This window comes from Pomacea canaliculata, linkage group LG2 (assembly GCF_003073045.1).
Source record: "Pomacea canaliculata isolate SZHN2017 linkage group LG2, ASM307304v1, whole genome shotgun sequence".
NCBI classification, from domain to species: Eukaryota; Metazoa; Mollusca; class Gastropoda; order Architaenioglossa; family Ampullariidae; genus Pomacea; species Pomacea canaliculata.
In genome coordinates this window covers 35,767,037-35,786,014 of record NC_037591.1, presented here as the reverse complement: position 1 = coordinate 35,786,014, position 18,978 = coordinate 35,767,037, and the positions used below count along the sequence as shown (strand labels likewise).

General features: G+C 42.0%; 2 protein-coding genes across 3 annotated transcripts in view; one reads left to right on the top strand and one right to left on the bottom strand.

Moving 5' to 3' along the window:
- Positions 1-506: 506 nt before the first annotated feature.
- LOC112557429 (deacetylase Oant_2987-like) lies at positions 507-15,922 on the bottom strand. The gene is made up of 7 exons (XM_025227271.1): positions 15,519-15,922; positions 8,130-8,246; positions 3,040-3,190; positions 2,632-2,717; positions 1,924-2,082; positions 1,292-1,518; positions 507-1,034 (listed from the first exon to the last, which is right to left on the bottom strand). The coding sequence occupies exons 1-7, from the start codon at positions 15,832-15,834 to the stop codon at positions 795-797; spliced, it is 1,296 nt and encodes a 431-aa protein (XP_025083056.1). The 5' UTR covers positions 15,835-15,922; the 3' UTR covers positions 507-794.
- Positions 15,794-18,978, top strand: part of LOC112557423 (protein split ends-like) — a 45,670-nt gene continuing 42,485 nt past the window's right edge. Inside the window, exons 1-2 of one of the 2 annotated variants that reach the window (XM_025227253.1) lie at positions 15,794-16,028; positions 17,956-18,056. The gene's annotated coding sequence lies outside the window, so the exon portion shown is untranslated. Of the gene's footprint in view, positions 18,057-18,978 lie in introns of both variants that reach the window. The other variant, XM_025227252.1, reaches the window with a different exon arrangement.

Here is an 18,978-nt window from a genome sequence, read left to right as displayed (position 1 = left end):
CTCGTTGTCTCTTTCTTTATTCCTCTTGTGAGTTGCTAAAATACTACTGAGGTGTTTTGTATAAGAAAAGATAGATGTTCACACTATTTTTAAGGAAATCTCTAAGTTAAAAAAAATGGTTGATGGAAACTGCAGATATAAAAGAATAATGTATTTTTTTAACTTTGCAAGATAAGTGTGCTACTCTAGAGCATGAATCATGATTTACTAATAATTTATATATCTGACAATGGGTGTAGAGTATGGGTTCTTAACAGGTCCTGAAACATTGGAAACAGCCTTGACTTTTAGAACTGCTTATATTAGTTGCTGCAAAGGGACTTTATTCACTGACAACTTTAGAACCTTTTTCAGTTTCTGCAGTTTCTTGCAACACTATTTGAGCATGATTCTGCCAGACAAAATTTAAATGATGTTTTAAGCAATTTCTTTGTAGTTCAAACATGTTTAGCAGAAAAACTGCACTACTTGCCTCCTGCACAACAATTTCCAACTAATTATATGCATAAACTGTCATATATGATCACCTTTAATACGTTACAAATGCAAGCACTTGCTATTAAACAAAAGTCTGAATATACATCAGGCATTTAACTGATAAATATTCACTGATTTTCTCCAGTAAAACTGTTAATACCTGCCCACTTGTCCCAGATCACACAAAACAATATATGACACTTTTCAAGCCTGACTGAGGACATATTGATCAAGAATAAAGTATTCTGAATACACATCAGTAAATTGAAAAAAATAAACCATTGTGAAATGCCTCATTTTACAGTTTAAAAATATCACTATTTTCTGACAAAAGTTGGGGCTAATTTTGCATACTGCTTAGCTCTGTTTAAACATTCTGCTTTGCTTTTGAGATTGGGATATTCACAGTACTCTCTAATGGGATACTCTTTCCCTGCACGAAACACCCTCACTGGCACTATTCTCTTGGTGACTTTTCTTGTCTGTCCTACTGTGTCCTCTAGCTCTATACTGCATTCTTCTATGCGTAGAATAGTTACATCTGCCTCCATGCCAACCTGTGGACATATGAGGATAACCTTGAAAAGCTTATAAAAACAACTGAAAATAAATTATCAGCAAGCTGCACTGGTAAGATCTTGTATTCCTCAATTAATGGTCCATAGCTTTTGCTCGTGTCCTATCTGTTGTCAGATTTTGTATTACTTATTTCATGCTTAAAATAAGCTGAGATTCAAGTTTTTAAAAAAAGATTTGTTTTGTTGAAACTGTCAGGAAATATGACAGAAAAAAGGAGTTGGGAATAATCACATACTTTCAGAGATCCAATGATGTTGCTCTTTCCAATGGCAGCTGCTGGTTTTGATGTCACTGCAGAGATGACATCAACCAAGGGCATACCAGCATGCAGCAGTTTGGTCATAACACTGGTCAAATCATAGGCTGGACCATTCATGCTTTCAACATGCAAATCAGTGCTGATTAGATCTGGCCAGAAACCATCTCTAGCACAAGCCTCCAAGGAATCCCAAGAAAAGGAACCTGGAGATACCAATTAATATAAGTCATGGAAGCTATCAGTCAGTAAATTGTATGAGAATATATATGTATCTGTCTCTGGCAGGGAGTCTTTCTTTCTGAAAGTCATTCTTCTACATTCCCACAAAAAAACACCAGGAAAGACACCAGGTACAGCTTGCATATAGGTGGTGTATTAACCAGTTGTGCTCTTTCCTGAAGTGAAAAATTATCACCTGATCACATCAGCACAGATGATAGTAGCCGCTCACTGTCTAGGATGGACTGTGGCAATTCTACAACTGATGTTTACAAGGACTTTATTCCTTTGAGTGAGATTAAAATAAACAAAGCAAAATGTGCTTGTAAAGTCAATTTGCATTAGTTCTTTGTCAATCAATAACAGGATATTCCTTGTGTTTAACACACCTGCACCATGTCCAACATCAAAGAGAACTCCACGCTTCCTAGCATCCAGTACATCTTGAATCACTCTGCCAGAGGAATCAACAATGCCTCCTGGATGGTTGTGGTAGGTATGAGTATGAATATCTCCTTTGATCATATCTCCAGGGCAGCTAAGAAATCCTGCAAGACATCATACTTCATTCTAGACACATTAACAAATTTATGCATAAATAACAATGCTTTAAAAATATATGTCAATGCAATTTTGGGACAGCTCTGTAACTTCGTACATTATGTTCCTACTTACCTGGTCAGTTCCTCCAATTCACAGTTTTTCATTCCTAAGCATAATTGCCAGGTTACACAAATGTTGAAAAACATCATATATATATCACATTTTAATTATTTCACTAGTTTAACTTAATTGTAGTTCAATGTTAAATGAGTTACACTTAACTAACCACATCCACTTCAGTAGTGGCAGTTCGACAAATCTTCAAATAATTTTAGTTTTAGTTTAACCAATAAAAAGACTATAATCTAAATCTCAAGGTCGCTTGTGATGATGGTCATTTCACTTAATGTTATTATGATTTTATTATCAAAAATAACATTGACTGAACAAAGCAACTATACTGAGAGTGGAGAAAGAAAAAAAATAACAATTTTGCCAAGCCCTAACAATCAAATGTTGGCTGTATGGTGCTGTCAACAAAAACGGATACCCACCTTCAGTCTTGACCTTGGGTATGGTAGAAAAACTGTGATGCACCATAAGAGGCACTGCAGCATTTTGGGCAGCCTGAAGTGCTCTCCTATTACAGCCAAAAATTTGCTTTCTAATGCTCAAAAAATCAACCAAACTGAACCCTTAGGTTAAATCTTTCCATAAAAAGACACTAAGACTTTTAAGCTGAACAAAGTGATTTGTTGACATCTCCGTATAAAATAATAGTAAAATTTCCATTAAATGTCACCGTTGAAAGACAAACTGAAGATTTGGCTGGGGTATACAGGGTACAAACGACGTGAAAAGGGAAGTAATTAAAATTACGTCCCTTCCGTCAGTGCTTCCATTTTGTCTGGTCGCACCGACGTGTTCTTTTGGTTTTGGCTTTTTATGAAGGAACGTTTCACCTGTAGCTTTCTTGTTCATTACGTCCATCGTCTGCAACACTAGCCGTAATGCGCACCTTCACTCCCACCACCAGATCCGGATTATTTTTAATGGCCTCAACACACTGTTCGACATCCAGCTGGTTTAGAGAATCACACTCTCCTCCATTCACTGCGGAAGAGAGAAATGTACGTAATGCACACAGTATGTTCGAGAAGCAGACAGACACGATAATAAATCAGCTTTTGGCATACGTACTGCATACATCGAGATGTCTGAAATAGTTTCGCCATATTTTTAAGTTTGTGTGTGAGAGAGAATTACACGATCGAGCACACTTTTTAAAACAAATTATACATTCATCCATCTTCGACGGCAACGCTGATGCTGCGCAAAGCTACTAAATCCATCAACTCTTCAGTAACACTACCAGGATTATTAACCAATCTTAGAATATAAAGAGTCTGGTGCAGAGCATTATTACTACTAAGGACCTTATGTCTTCACCATTACTAGCTCTAAATCTCAAAGAAACTGCTACACATCTTGGGGGAGGATACTAGGGCTACGTTTGTACGTGCAGAAGGATGGAAGGTCTTGGTTTTCTATGCTTTGAAAGGTGTCTTCCATCTGTATTCTGTGTGTATTTTAACCACATGTTTTACTAGATGATTGTCTTCATAGTTCCCATCATTTGACAACAATTCTTTCTCCCATATGATCCATCTTAACTGTGGAAATTGCAGATGTAATGCGTGCATACTAACCCTTGCTCTGCAGCTATCAAAGAGCACTTTGTTTAACCTTTCTGACAACCCACCCACCCCTCCAGCAGTGCAAAGGTTTATAGTTCACAGTAGATGTTTGTTATGGTGGCTCGAGGTCAAAAATATGCAGACTGGGCCTCAGGGGACGACACGGCGTCTCATTCCCCATGCGACTTGCTACATGCAATAAAGCAAGGACGCACGGACTGTGTGCACTATTTTTTGTGTACGTTGGCAAGATGCCAAGACATGAGGCAAAACAGTAACCGACCCCCTGGCAACCGGCCAAACGGCCACGCGCGTCGTGCCAACGTTCCTGTGCGTGGCTGGGATGACTTCAAACAAAACTCTTCCTTGCTTGGTGGGGTGGAGGGAGGGAAAGGCCGGGATTGTAGAGTCAGCGGACTCCCGAAACATCTGGTTGTATGAAAGCAAAACTTGATGTACACATGCACACGCCTGTTATACGAATAAAGGGGAGAGGTTTACATATATCCTATCAGCGGGGAGTTGTAGCGTTTGGTATCTGTTAAAGGTGAACCAAGCTGGTTTTATATCCTCAGCATATAGAACTGATTGTGAAAAGAGTTAACGGATGAGGGTTTTTTTTTTTTAGGGAAAAGAAAATAAGAATTCCGAGAAAACCGGGAAGTCCGCTTCATTTTATTGATAATGGGCAGCAGCTGTGTCAATAAAACTTCTCCGTTCTATCGGCTACAGATCCTCGACATGGTTTCACAATCGACATCACTCATGAAACAATGGCAGTGACTAAAACATTCTGTTTATGAGACTTGCACTAAAACACTCGACGTGGCAGGACATGTTCACTGGCTCCTGTCAGACGGGTTTGCAGCTAGCCAAGCCTTTTGAGATCGCAATGACATGCCTGACGTAGTGCAACATTTATGGACCTGCGCATATGTCGCTCGAACGAGCTTTCCCAGCTACTTCTACGCACAATCTTTTTTTCTCCCCTTCCTATTTGCGGATCTTGTCTTGTGTCATGACATTTGTCACTTATTGATAGCGTCAGTTGACACCCAATCTGATGCAATACCCCTGCAACACCATGCTCCCGACTGTATTAGCCAGTCGTTGCAGCCCGACAGTCGATCCGTTGTGTGTGCCAGCGCATCGCTTGTCTTGCTGCAGCGCGCATATGGTGACCGGCCGGCAGTGGCGCCACAGCTGTGAGGTGATAGCAGATGGTGGGGAAAGGGCTGGGCCCCGCCATGACAATTTCTAGTCAGGGTGGTCAGACAAGTTGCTTTGCTTTCAAGGTTGTTTTTGCTTGCAGCTGGCAAGCGCCATGTGAGCTGCAGACTTTGCACAGAAACAGTTGAACAGGTTCATTGTGCTGACAATGCATGCTGATAAGGGCTCAGCGCACGCACTGTAGTTTTTTTTTTTTTGTCTTCTTCTTCTCTCTCTCCTGCTGGCTGTTTCGATCGAACCACAGCACGAGATCTTGGCAGGGCCAACAGCGGGGGATGTCGTTTAGAGGTTGAGCAGAACGCTTGGGAAATATCTCCACCCTTCCCAAGCACAAATACAGGCCTTGCTGTAAGCGTATGCCGTGAAGGTGGGGAGGGGAAATTGGTGTTTTACCCCGAGCCAGCAACTAAGGCTATATCACGTCAAGGCAGCCAGCCCTGTAAACAGAAGCCAAATGCAGAGAAAGAATAGCATGCTCAAGACGAGAGCTGAACCCAGGACAGCCAACCTTTACTGTATTTGTGGCAGGAGCTAATCGTTGCGCCACCTCGCTGCCAAAGCGTCTGCCGGGAAGAAAAAAATTGCAATCGTAAAATCCCTGGTCTTTCTCACCAGAGGTGATATTGTCAGTGTTTTAAGTGACACCAGCTTATACCACAAGTCGGCAATTCGGCGGATCTGCAATTCTAAAACACTTCCCCTTTTTTTTATATAAATCGCTTTTCCCCCCGGAGAGGGGAGAACAATGTTGACAGCTCAGAATGCATCCGCAAAGTTTTGCTGTGACAGATCGCAGCTCAGTGAAGGCACTTCCGCTATAGTCTCATTTTTGTTTTCGCCGAAACAAATGAGTTTTATTTTTAAAGATAAAGACACGTGTTCATGAATGCTAAGGGTTGATGCTGTTTTTAACACATTATCAAAACACTGAAGCGAATGCATTACTGTTCAGCATGAAACAAACTTGTACCATCAGGGTCTTGGGGGGTTGAGTCGCGCTAGGATGACTAAGCCACGCGAGAAAGTATGGCTGCCACATGTTCACTTCTGGCTGGGCCACAACGAGGCTGAAGGGGAAGAGGGGGTAGAGGGCAAGGGAAGGGAGGCGCTTCAAGGGCTATAGTCTGTTTCAAGCTACTAACACGGCCCTTACAGGAACGGACCTAATGACGGATCGCGAGGACAGTTCACAAGCGCGCCTATTCTTGCCAACGTCTTGTCTCACGTCCGCGTATTATTCATGTCAACTTTGTCTTGTTTGGATGGGCACAAATCTGCATACAGCTTCGTTTACGTTTTCCCAAACGCAGTTAACTAAATAAAGATTTTTATCTGATACTGCCACGTATAATAAAAACAACAAGGACTATAACCTCACAGCTAAATGTAAATGGAACAGCGTGGCCGCGACAGTTAAAAGGAGGGGGGAAGGAATGAAAAGAGTGGGTTTTAAAAAAAAAACCGCTCCTGTTTGTCAGGCGTACTAGCCGTAACCAGCCATTGCTTCTTTGTGCCTGAAACCGGTTTTGACTGGCTGGTTGCAAACTATCTACAGGCACGCTTTAGTGTCGCAAATGGCACAACTTGCGGTTCTTCCCTCTATCGGATAGAATGGCGAACGACAAAATCGATGAAGCAATGGCTTTCATCTTGTGCCCAGAAATGGGCTGCCGTGCATTTGCCAGCTCTCCACAGTTTTCACCCTCATCCTCCCCTCCCTGCTCGCAGATAGCAACCGCAGCCGCGCTTTTATCGTTCCCGCAGTATCGATTCGTCTTCTGTGCAAATGTCACTGCTGTTTAGCACGTAGGCCATGGCAGGGTTCTCCATCCCTCTTTCTTTTCTTAGCCAGCAAGGATCTGAACAGTTCTTAAAGGAAACACATTGCCGTTATTACGATTTTTTGGTGGAGGGTGGGTTGCAATCAAATCTGGTAAACTACTCCACCAGTGTTTGTTAAAATGATCTACAGGAACCCAAGTGTGAAGGGGCCATGTGTTGCATACTCAATATCAGTAAATTTCTGTCGATAAATACTAGAATTTTAGCGCTCTTTACAACAACAACAAATAAAAAAAAAACCAACAAAAGAGCGCGTCAGAATCTTATCATCGAGTGTCAGCATGTCAGCTGTTATTGCAATTCGCATAACATCAAAGCTGCCGACGACACGTCACGTGTGTTGGACGGTCACGTGTCAGAATTAAAGACATGAACCAGACCCGTGTATCCGAACTCTCCTCTTCCCTTCCCCGCCCCTTATGCGTTCAAGTGTTTGTGATGGTCGGTTAGGTAACTTCACCTATACTAGGTATCACATTAAACATTCCTTTTCCGTGACAAGCTAAATATAGTTCTTTCTAGTTCACATCTGCTCATAGTTTGTTGCAGTCAGGGCCGTGCTTAGGGGCAGGCAGACGAGGCATCTGCCTAGGGCCCCGCACATTTCATTAAATAACAACCGTGGCGATCGTGGTGTCAAGGGCCCCGCACATTATCACATACCCTATGCCTCGGGCCCCGCGGGGGGTAAGAACGGTCCTGGTTGCAGTATTCCACCTTCGGCGAATATCTCTGATACGCGAGGTGTATTCTAGATAACTTATTTGTATTTAGCCACAGAAAATAGACGTGATTTAGCAAAGTTGCGATAAAGCATATAACTCCTTCTCATATATCCACCTTTGTCTCAAAGAGATGCGCTCTTTTGAAATCCTTCCCGTAAACTGTAGCGAAAGCCTCGAAATAATACATGCAAAGGGCAGAGCGTGTTGCCATATATCTTTAACAGAACCCGCATCCCTTACTGCTTGCTCCCTTTGTGGAACTCGGATTGCTATCTGCGCAGAAGAGCATGTGCGCTTTCTCTCTCTCTTGCCCGTGCTGGCATTATATTGAGCGACACAGCAACGCCAGATGCGCAATTACAATAATATGAATTATTCAATCATACGTTTAATATCTGAGCCTCCGGTAAGGAGATTCCTCCGCATAACCCTCCGTATCCGGGTCGAACACAAATGGCTAGCAGCCCCCATTCCCCTCTTCCTCCCCAGTCTTCTCTGAGCCAGCCCATCCACCCAGGCCCGTCCCTCCCCCTCCCCCTCCCCCTCCCGCGTTCTTACACAAGCCTGCGCAGCCCGCCGACGCCAAGCCATGAGCCGCGATGTGCAGGAAGGCGTAGAGACGACAGGCAGAGCCCTCGGCGATGAACTTGCGCAGGCCAGGCAAGGTGCTGCATCCTGTTGCAACAAAACATCAGCAACACGCAAAGTTAGACATGTAATTAGTGCTGAAGAATAACAGTAAAATACCGCAACCACCTAAGTGTTATTCTCTTTTGGGTTTGTAGTGAGGCGAGCGTGTTGTGTGTTCAGTGGGTTGAGTGAACCTTGCTGGTGCAGACATACACGTGAGGGTGAATTTAGCAGCAGATGGCTATTTATCTACATAGGTGTTTACGTGTCAATGTATCGCTAAAATAAAGTGCACATTTACTCCACAATATTAAAAGGTTACAAATATAGCATTCTCTGATCATCAGGACACAGCGTGATACAGACATGGCAGGTATAGACAATGTGCCAGTGGAAGATAACGATAAAGAATAGCGACGACAGACCAGTATTCACGGGCAACAAGTCAACCCCAGCACCAATACCATTAGTCTAATGATCAATCTGATATAGAGCTACACTAATTTTGTTAATGGGGATCGTGATTAGAACATTAATGGTGGGAACCTGAGACACGATCATCTTCCTGCTATTTCTTCTCGTCTACTCACACAGAAAGGAGCATTTTCTTCAGAGGTATGCGAATCTGCTACTCACTGATCCTAGATCGATCAGTTTGGGGCAGATGGGACAAATGTTTTGCGACCATAGGTACCTCTAACTTGTAGTCTGCTTTACCTCCGCCAAATACCTACAACCTGAGTAAGCACTCTGCAATCTGTACACAAACCGTAAACCTTTGAATTATTAAACCTCTTGATTATCAACCGCTTGTATTCATGATGGTGGTTACCCGAAACTGGGTAATCCAGCTACCCGCTGATAATGAATAAAACCCAATATTCATGAACTCAGGACAGGCTACCCGAATTGTTTTACCAGCCGGTAATCAATCGAAGAGGGACTCTTTGAATAAATTTCTGTAATACAGGGTAAACGCGGAGGGGACTGATTTAGCTCAACAGAAGCGAACACAGACTCTTTCTGCATGCAAATAAACTGTACAGATAGAAATGTGCAGAAACCTGGTACATATCTTTTATTATTATTGATTTATAATCTGTGAGTAGCAGACATCATTAAAAAAACAAATACACTAAATATCGCAACGGACATAATGCTGTTAGGTTCCCCATCTTCTCTTGCTTATTTTGTTTCCAAATGAAAATAAGTATTTTTGTCCTCTAACATTTGAGGAACATGATCTGGTCAGATTTAATCAATTTCACTTCGCTTGAATCGCACCCTTATTCTGGAATTTTCTGCTATGTCAGTAGGTTAGATAACTTTACCTGTTTAGTGACTCATGAATCGGGAGTTTGCCTGTTGGGTTAACGTAGCCACCTATAGTTCTCTAGCAATTTTACCCATGAGTAAATCGCCGATGTTCATGAGTATGAGCTTCGGTCTGCGTCTGTTTTCAATTACAGAACCCATTAACGCTTCCTGTCCATAACTCATCCTATTAACCTCACCTCTGTTTGGCAACTGTGGTCTCTAGGTGAGTGTATTTATGTGTATATTTGTAAAATAATAGCTTAAAACATTATCTTTATCTGTCTTGGTTTTATCAAACTTAAATTACTGTATATTTGGCCTAAGTGGTGCATGTCATCTTTGTTTAAAACATGAAGCAATCAGCCTTAAAAAAGGAATGCATTTAAATAATAGATACTATCTTCGATCGTGTGAAGCTTTTCAGAAATAAAATGAACATGGAGGAAAAAGAAAGCCTCATTTGCCCGACTCATTATTAACCACTGTTTTGTTATCTGCACAAAAATGTACATTCATAGTCATGCCACATTTTATATGCAACGTTTGTTATTTTCAATGAGGAATTGTAGCTCATAGTCTCATTTGTCTATTGTTACCACTGATGCACTTGTCTTCTGTTACATCAGCACCATCTATGTGAGTTACTTTTCTTGGTTCCCCGCCCAGTGGCGCTAGTTCACTTGCGCGCGCATGTCGGTTGATGCGCAGATCGAGGCATGTGTCCTTTCAGCTCAACGACTACGGGTTTCGTTTATAAGCACGGCGATAAGAAGGCAACATCATGCCCCCACGTGCACATCAGTAGGTCTAAATGGATAGTTCGGCTGCAAGCACTGGCGCTGGGATCTTGCAGTGGTCGAGATTTCACATGACAGTGACAAGCTTCATTGCTAGTGACTCCCATACTGTGACTCCCATACTTTTATCCTACTTGGCATCTGTCGCTGTAAAAATGGCAGCAGCGTATCATTGTGAATCATCCCCTGGGCGCTGCCCAAAATCACATGAATATTATGTGAAGAGAAGTGAATAGAGCTACGTGAAAACTATCATGGTGACATCAAGTAAGCAGAAGGCCCTGTCGTTCGTTGGCTGAAAGAGTCGACGTGGTAAAGAGAATACCGACACGCGAAAGCTGCGATCTATGGCGTGCATTCCAGTCAGATAGCGAAGAACAAGACCAGACCATCGACGACTGGAGAAACATCAACCCTAAACAAATACGCAGACAGACCAGAAAGACAAATAATGTCGAGGCAGCTCTCCTCCATTGGTTCAGCTAAGCTCTAAGTCTACCGCTGCCGGTCAGAAGCTTTTTGATGATGGAGAGGTCAACAGCTTCACAGAAACTCTTGGTGTAACAGACTGCGGTCGGCTGGCTGGAGCGGTGAAAAGAACGAAACGGAATCAAGTTCAAGAGGCAGCAAGAGGATAAGCCTGATAAAAAGCATGCAAACAGCACAGACAAATGGGTTACCGAGGTTTCCCCGACAATATAAAACAATTTCCACCCTAGTGACATTTTTTAATGCTGATGAAACTGGATTGTATCGGGGGACTCTACTTGATGACACCACTGTTGTCGTGCCCAAAGAACATGTGACACTGCTACAAGTCTGATACATGGATGACAGCAAAAAGTTCACTCCCTTAACCATCGGAAAGAAATACCCTCGGCGCATAAGTAACTGGGCATTTCTATTCCAATACAAAGCCATCGAAAACGCCTATCTGACCCCTTACACCTGGCGGGCGTGGTTAAAAGAGACTGACCAAACGATGAGGTCACAGTATAGCCGCATCGTCATTGCTGGTGGACAAATGCGCTGCCGACGCCGACGACATGATGCTGACCAACATGCCACTCAGCATCTCGCCTATCACACAGCCCATGGACCAGGGCATCATCTCCACTACCGGTCGCTGGTGCAGCATCACTTTGTGGAATTGGCGTCGGGAGGACACTGTGACAATACAGCATGGGCAGCAAAGGCGGTGGGGAAACTGATGCCGCTCGACTCCCTCCACCTAGAGAGGCTGGAGTGGTATCGCATTACAAGAACAACCATCGTCAGCGACTACCGACACTCCAGCTTCGTGATGGAAGCCAACGGTGCGGAAGTCAAGACGTCTGCCAAGATCTGCAGCTGCCCCTGGGGGTCACGGAAGATGTGTTTGATCGGTACGTGGCCTCTGAGGCCGACCTACAGACGTTTGGCACCGCCCTGCAGAGTTTGCACACTTTGTGCGCCTATCTCGAGGCTGCAGGCTGCGAGTCGCACGAGCGTTTAGACACGCGCTGGACCACCTTTACGACACTCTCAAGCAATGAAAACAACGAAAGGCACTTTCGAGCATACTGGCCATTGTCATGAACCAGCCTGGTTGAAGACCACAACCACAACGACTGGACACCGGTGCTGAATGAGGGAGCTAGAGAGTGTCCCGACAGTCGGAGGTTGAGGTGGCTGACCGTGAGAAAGAGGGACGGTGGATATGTCCTAGGTTTACCTGAGTATAGTGCAGGGGGATATGGTCACTTTAGTCAAAGGTCGATAGCGTCAGAGCAAGTTAGATGCGGATCAGAGGGTCACGTGGTCTAATAGTGTATGGGCTAGAGCAGAGCTGTAGTCGAGACTTTTCCCTCGTGTTCTAGCAGAGATTTCACTTTGTGATTTTCAGTCGAAGGCAGGAGGTCTGAGAAAGGGAGGCTCGTTCCGTTTAAAACGTATATCACTACCTGCTGGCACTTGCGGTCTGGTTGTATAGAGACGAGAGTGCGGTGCAAATAAGAGGCTGGTTCTCCCAAGTGACAAGCAAAAGAGCCAACTGTGTTCCGGCAGCAAGAAGTGCGAGGTAGCGGCTGGTAGACCCCACCGTGCCACAGGTCCAGTTGTGGTCGTCTTCAGAGGACAGCTGACAAATCATCGCTGCTGTTTGGAATCGTCGCTGCCGTCCATTGCCAGGGGCAACTGTTGTGGGGCAGCGGCAGGAATCTTCGACAAGAGAAATAGTCCAGCAGTGGTGTTCGTGGTATTTGCCGTCAGTTGTGCGTAGTAGGAGACGCACCCGCCGCTCATCTCCAATAACCAGGGCAAGATAGCCGAGTGGAGCTACCAGTCCCAGCGCAAAGGAACAGTTCGTGTCCCGGGAACCTACCAGATTCCGAGGCTGTGAACTATGGGCTACTCTTCTCCTCGCACCAATTCGTCACAGTCATATACACTCAAACTTTGGTAGATACACGTTGTTCTATCTGGTATGCTACTAGACTTTGCTTTTTTAATTACATTCATTAGCTTTCGTCTATTGGTTAGAGCAACGGCGTCCGAATCTTCCCTGTGTGACGCCACTAAGGGTTAGGGAAGATGAGACAGTGAGAGAAAGAAATTTGCACCACCCTTACAAGAAGCTGGCCTCGAGATAAGTGAAGACTTTAACACCTCGTTCCTCAATGACCTTAATGTCACAAGACAACCTTGATCCTTAAACCAAAAATAAAAAAAAAGTATTTTCAACATTTTTTTGAATATTAGTATGAGTCATGATGCATTTATAATTATCACTTCCCATGAAGCTTTGAGTGCCCTTTTAGTTACGACTGTAACGATTCGTTTGTGAATGATTTGAGTCTTCTTTCTATTTTCAAACTGCTAAGAGACCATGCTAAGTTTGAAATCTTTTTCTGGAGACTGATCGTTGAACTTAAAATTGGATTTTACGAACAAGATATAACGACTTGGCATCCTCTTGTTGACATTTAGGTGCTGTTTTGTGTTTGTTGACATTCAGGGTACAAAAGCCACAGGTTATTGCCAGTGAAAGGTTCATGGTTTTGTAGTTTTTGTGTCTTCTGTTCTCATGTTTCTGCTGACTAGTCTCTTTTGAGGTCGGAGATGGGGAGGTGGATTGGTGTTTTACGCCTATTGAGTGAGGACCAAGATGTAAATGACATCAAGCTTTGGCCACAGTTATCAAGAGCTATCTGCTAGCTTAGTGTCATGAACCAGCCTGGTTCAAGGCCAGAACAACATGTTTCCCTGTATAGCTGATGTCTCTGCTTCCTCTATCAGTTCATGGGTGAAGCGTCTCTTGTCCTCCCTGACAGACCTTTTCACTTGGCGGTTGGCTTTCCAATATTCAGCTCTGATACCTTCCTTCTCTTGCTGGTCTTGACACTGGTTGAGCTTCTGTTGCAGCCTTTTTCTTGATTCATTCTTCACCCAGGTCTCTGAAGTCATCTTTTCCTTGTTTTTTTCCCCTCTTCCCTAGAACATCTGTACAGGTTGTCTTCCTAATGCTCTCGAGTGTTGACCAGTGTTCTTCCAATGATTCTTCTGTCAGTCCTGAAATGGTCTCATACTTATTTTTGACTTCACAGTTATAAATTTCCCTTGTTTCCTTTTCCTTGAGGTATTGAGTATTGAACTTGTGGTGTGGTCTGTCTGGTGGATCAATGAAGGACTTCAGCTTAATCTTGAAGAGTGCCACTGGGAGCTGGTGCTCTAAAGCAACATCTGCACCTCTTCTCACTGGGACATCTTGAAAACTCCTTCACTTTCGAGCAAATGTTACATGGTTAGTCTGGTTTTCCGTCTGGCCATCAGGGGAAGTGCAAGTTGTCTTGTGTATATTTTGTGTGGGAACACAGTGCCACCTCTGACCTGGTCATTGAAAGCACAGGTCTGTGGAGAGCTTCCCATTTTCATTGCAGGTGCAAACGCCATGTCTTTCCATGATGATTTCCCTATTGGTGTAATCCGACAGGAACTGATCTACCAGCCACTTGGGGCGAAGGTCACATGCATGCATACTTCAAAATCGTTCATATCACCATTAATTGTCTTTCCTGCCATTTCAGTAAATTATTAATTAATGCTGAACTGAATCAGATGAGCACTTTATTAACCGAATCATGTAGCTACGAACTAAGACCAATAAAAGTCTGTGCGTGTGGGAGAATGAATGTCAGAAATGTCTTTTCTGAAATACTTTACGATTCCTGACAGGAAATGGGATAAGTAGAGAGAGGGAGAGGGTTCAACAACCTCAATAATATACTTAATACTGATTTCTTTATTAATGATATTTACAAAACGCTGAGCACCAAAATGTACTTCTGAGCAACAAACAACACATAGGTGCAGCGAGAAACATGGCTTCGCTGCCAGCCTGCCACCTTTCAAACTCGCATCAACTCTATTCAGATCCTGCCAATCAGCAACTAAAAATATCACTACTTCTTACACTGCCACCTTGCCAGCTGGTTTTTAGGCATCGAGCTTTGCTCACACTACAGTTTGAAGGCGTATTACTGGCACTGAGCCAAGCCACACGCTTGGCAGATGGCCAGCCGTACCGTCTACCCACCCTCTGCTGTTGTCTGACCTCGACTCCGTGCGCATGCGTATTTGGCACGCTACAGCTTACTTTTGGAACAGCGGTAGAGCTGTTGCCTGCGGCTTTCTATAGTGAACCAACGATATCTAAACGAGTAGTTTTAAAACCGTTATCCACGAATTATAAAAACCTGCATATTATTTTTTTAAAATAAATCAAAATAGTTGCACACGTGAAATTAACACTTCATAATTGTTTCAGTCGTATGCTAATAGTGTATGTTTCTATAGATGCAACTGCAACGATGTAAGTTTTATGTGTAAAAATGTATGGATTTAAATGCATAGAAGTTTGAACTTATCTTTTGAAATAATCGATACAGCTCTTGCTCATTGCAATCAGTACAGCTTTTCTGTACTGCTGATAAGAACATCGAGCCTGGGTGTCGACTATTTGCAGAATGATCACCATTGGAAAAAAAAAATCTTCCGTATAAATGTCTTTGGCTACATGCTTAATACCATAATATATTCTGAGTTTAAATAGATTTTAGGATGATATTTTTGACTTTTAAAGAATGGGAGAACACAGACCGTGTATGATGGTGTTTCTATTCGGAAAAGTAAAGTTTTCACCTTTTCACGTTGCCATACTGCGTACCTGCACTGCCTGCATCGACCGCCGTTGTTACACCACGTGACAGGCACCTCTCGTCCAAATTCAGACCCAGAGGTGTCACGTGCTCGTATGCGTGAACGTGGCAGTCGATGAGGCCAGGGGTCACGATGCAGCCATTTGCTTCTACGGTTGTGGGCAAAGTTTTCGAGACCCCCGCGCCACCACTGTCGCCGCTAGCGCCGCCATTATGATTTCCTACTTGCGCGATACGTCCATCTTGAATTAGTAGGTCGCCCACAGTGTCCATTCCGCTTGCAGGATCGATTATTCGCCCGCCGGTGATTATCAGTCCAGCCATGGTTTATACGAAGAGAAAAATCAGTCGTTTCAAGTGTAGTGGATGTTACGCCATAAACCCAGACAAAACGTTTGACTTTCGAAGACGAAGCAGCAGAGATTAATCCGTTATAGTCTGTTTCCTTAATTTTGAGTGGGTGAATGCTTTCGCTGACTGTTGTGAGAGTACTCTTGCGGATTATTTTGTTCAACATGGTACGAGATATTTTGTTTTGTGTCCTAAATGAAAAAAAACTACCATTGGGATACCCGATCAGCCGGATTACACATTTCAGTCATTTTCTGCGGTGTGTTCTGGACTGGATATTAAACCTACGCAGTTGGATGTATACACTTGTACACCCACCCACCCCACTTTTGACCCAAGCATGGGAAGTTATCAAGCACAGTACCTATCCCCTGTACCCCAACCCTCTTGATCCTGGAAGTAATAAAAATTTTAAGTAACAGGGAATGTATTAGGGTAGACAGACGCTTTTTATAGATAACTTGGTGCAACAAAATATGGATTTAGAGAGATGTTAACATGTTTCAACACTCATAGTTTGCAGTAGTTGGGTTTGTTTATATCAGGGTTTTGAGTTATTTAATGGCATGAATACTGTTACAATTAAAAGTTAAATATTTGGCAAAAATCTTGATTGTTGGTAATGTTTTAAGTTTATTTCTACCAGTTTGCTTATAAAATTAGAAATGTAACTATAAACAACAGACATTAACATTGATATTGAAAAAAGGTAATTGTTTTTAAAAATTTGATATTAAAATGCAGTTTCGGAGTTACTAGAATTCTAAAATTTTAAAATTCTAAATTAACATAAATTAAAGACATGGGAGGATAGGCAGTTGTGTTTGAAATCAGTAAAGGATTTGTGCCAACTGAGCTCTTGCTTTGTTGCCATGGATTATATTATTACTGTTAACTCTTTAACATTATCAATGAACTATTTCTAGTAATTGAAACAGTTAAAGGGCTTTAGTATTGCTGCAACTTCTTTGACAACATATTTCATTTTTATGCACATATTTTTTAGCCACAAAGCTGGAGATTACTTGAAATGAGGTAGTTCTTAATGGATATTTTGCAACAGAAAGCCCTGAACTAAACTAACCTCTCATAAAGGTAATCTTTTTCGGAAAGAAAACTTGCTTAGTAGCAGTGTATTTTCCCCTCCCATTTCTTCTTTTCCTTTTTCTCTCCTTTTTGCATACACACACATAATGCATAGGTCATCTTTAAGTATTTATACATAAATGCCCTTATAAGCACATTAAAAATGTTTTTGAAAAAAGTGTCCTTAAAACTTAATGCCACAGAAGTTTTTGACAGAAACAAAAATAAGAAAAATAGAGAATCATTTTATAGATATCTGAGGAAGTATTATGAAACACCAGATCCATTTTTGTGATAAAAAAAAATAAAATCTAGTTTTAGGCTTAATGCTGCTATATAAACAAGCATATTTATAAGACTATGTGTTGTTCATTTCTTATTTGCAAAATTTAAAAAAAATGTATGAGGGAACAATTTACAGGTTTCAATCACTGTCACCAAATAATCCCTAACAGACAAGACTGAAAGTGCAATAATTGCCTCTACTGAACTTTGTCATTATTAAAATGGCTTCACTTGAATCATCTAACCAACAAACTACTTCTGAGAAGCTGGCATAAAAATATGTATTCAAAAAATAACTTTAGTTGTGCAGAAAAACATATGCAAGAACTTCTAAGGAAATGTGTTCTGTCAGGATGAAACTCCACAAACCATCAATTATTAATGGTTTTTTGATTATCCAAGTCTCAACAGTGGATTGAATCAATATAGTCTGCCAGTGTGCTAAGTGAAAGAGGCTGTAAAGCAATCTGCAGAGCTAGGGATGGAACTAAAGGAATGCAGATGGCTAATCAAATGCTTCAGTTGAATTAACTAAATGAACAGTGTGACCACTGTCATGAAATCCACCTTGGGCTGAACATAAAATGTGAAAAATACTACCGTTTAAATAATTATTTGTTCATTTTGCTGGTTTTGAGTTGGCATCAAACCAAAGTAGACATGCATAATTTTTTTCAAGAGTTTATCATGATCTAAATTTTATCCTCATTTTCTGAAAAGCAGGCTGCTGTTTTGTGGCGAAGTGCAGGTCATTCTTATGGTGAAGTACCGTATAGACCACTCCCATGTCAGAGGCTGTGTGTCTACTAGTATTACAGGAAGAAGTGAGTACTATAGATCAGTTATGGTATTCATAAAAAATTCTGCCATTTGAAAAATGAATGTGTACTATGTAATGATTCATGCATGTCAGCAACAGATAGAGGACAACACTGACTATAATTATAGGATGCAAAATGAGCAAGGCAGATGATATAGAAATTAATAAGCATTGAAAAAGAACCTTAATCCCATTGACATCAAAAATATGCAGAAATGATCATAGATGCAGCCAACAGCATTCAGCACCTGGAATCATACTCCTTTTGCAGAGATATATTACATTTACTTATAGTTTTATTAGGATATGCATTAATGCAATATAGTGTATTTTCTAAAGTTTAACTCTAGTATGTTTCAGCCTTTTTTTTCCTCTTAGGAAGTATATGTCCTATATTTCCTTGTAGACTGGGATGAAGAGTTTTCAAACGAGGAAGCTGTTATTTACTTCATATTAGTATATTCACTATATTAGTAAAACTAGCTAAATCAAGATGAACATTGTGGTAACTATCCAGTCACCTGGTAACAGATAAGAACTGTAGTCATATGTGATTTAGACTGCAGGCCAAGAACTACAGCCCGTGACAGGTTTATTAGGGTAGTGCAGTAAGTGGTGGCTGACTGCAATGCAGAGAAGTAAGCAACAAACATGAATCAGGTGGTGATCTACATCCCAGACTACATTTTTTGAAGAGAAAGAACTAAACTTACTTTTCTTTGATAAAATCGCACTAAGGGGTTGATGACAACAACGCCATCGATTAAGCTCATCGAGAACATTTAAAAATCACTGTCTTGGCAAGAAGGATGAACTCGATTTATACATTATCTGTTTATACTTGAATAATGTAACACTTTGCTCGGCGGTTTGTTTTGAGAAACGTAGCACTTAGATACCGTTAACTGCAGCAGCCGCATGTGCCG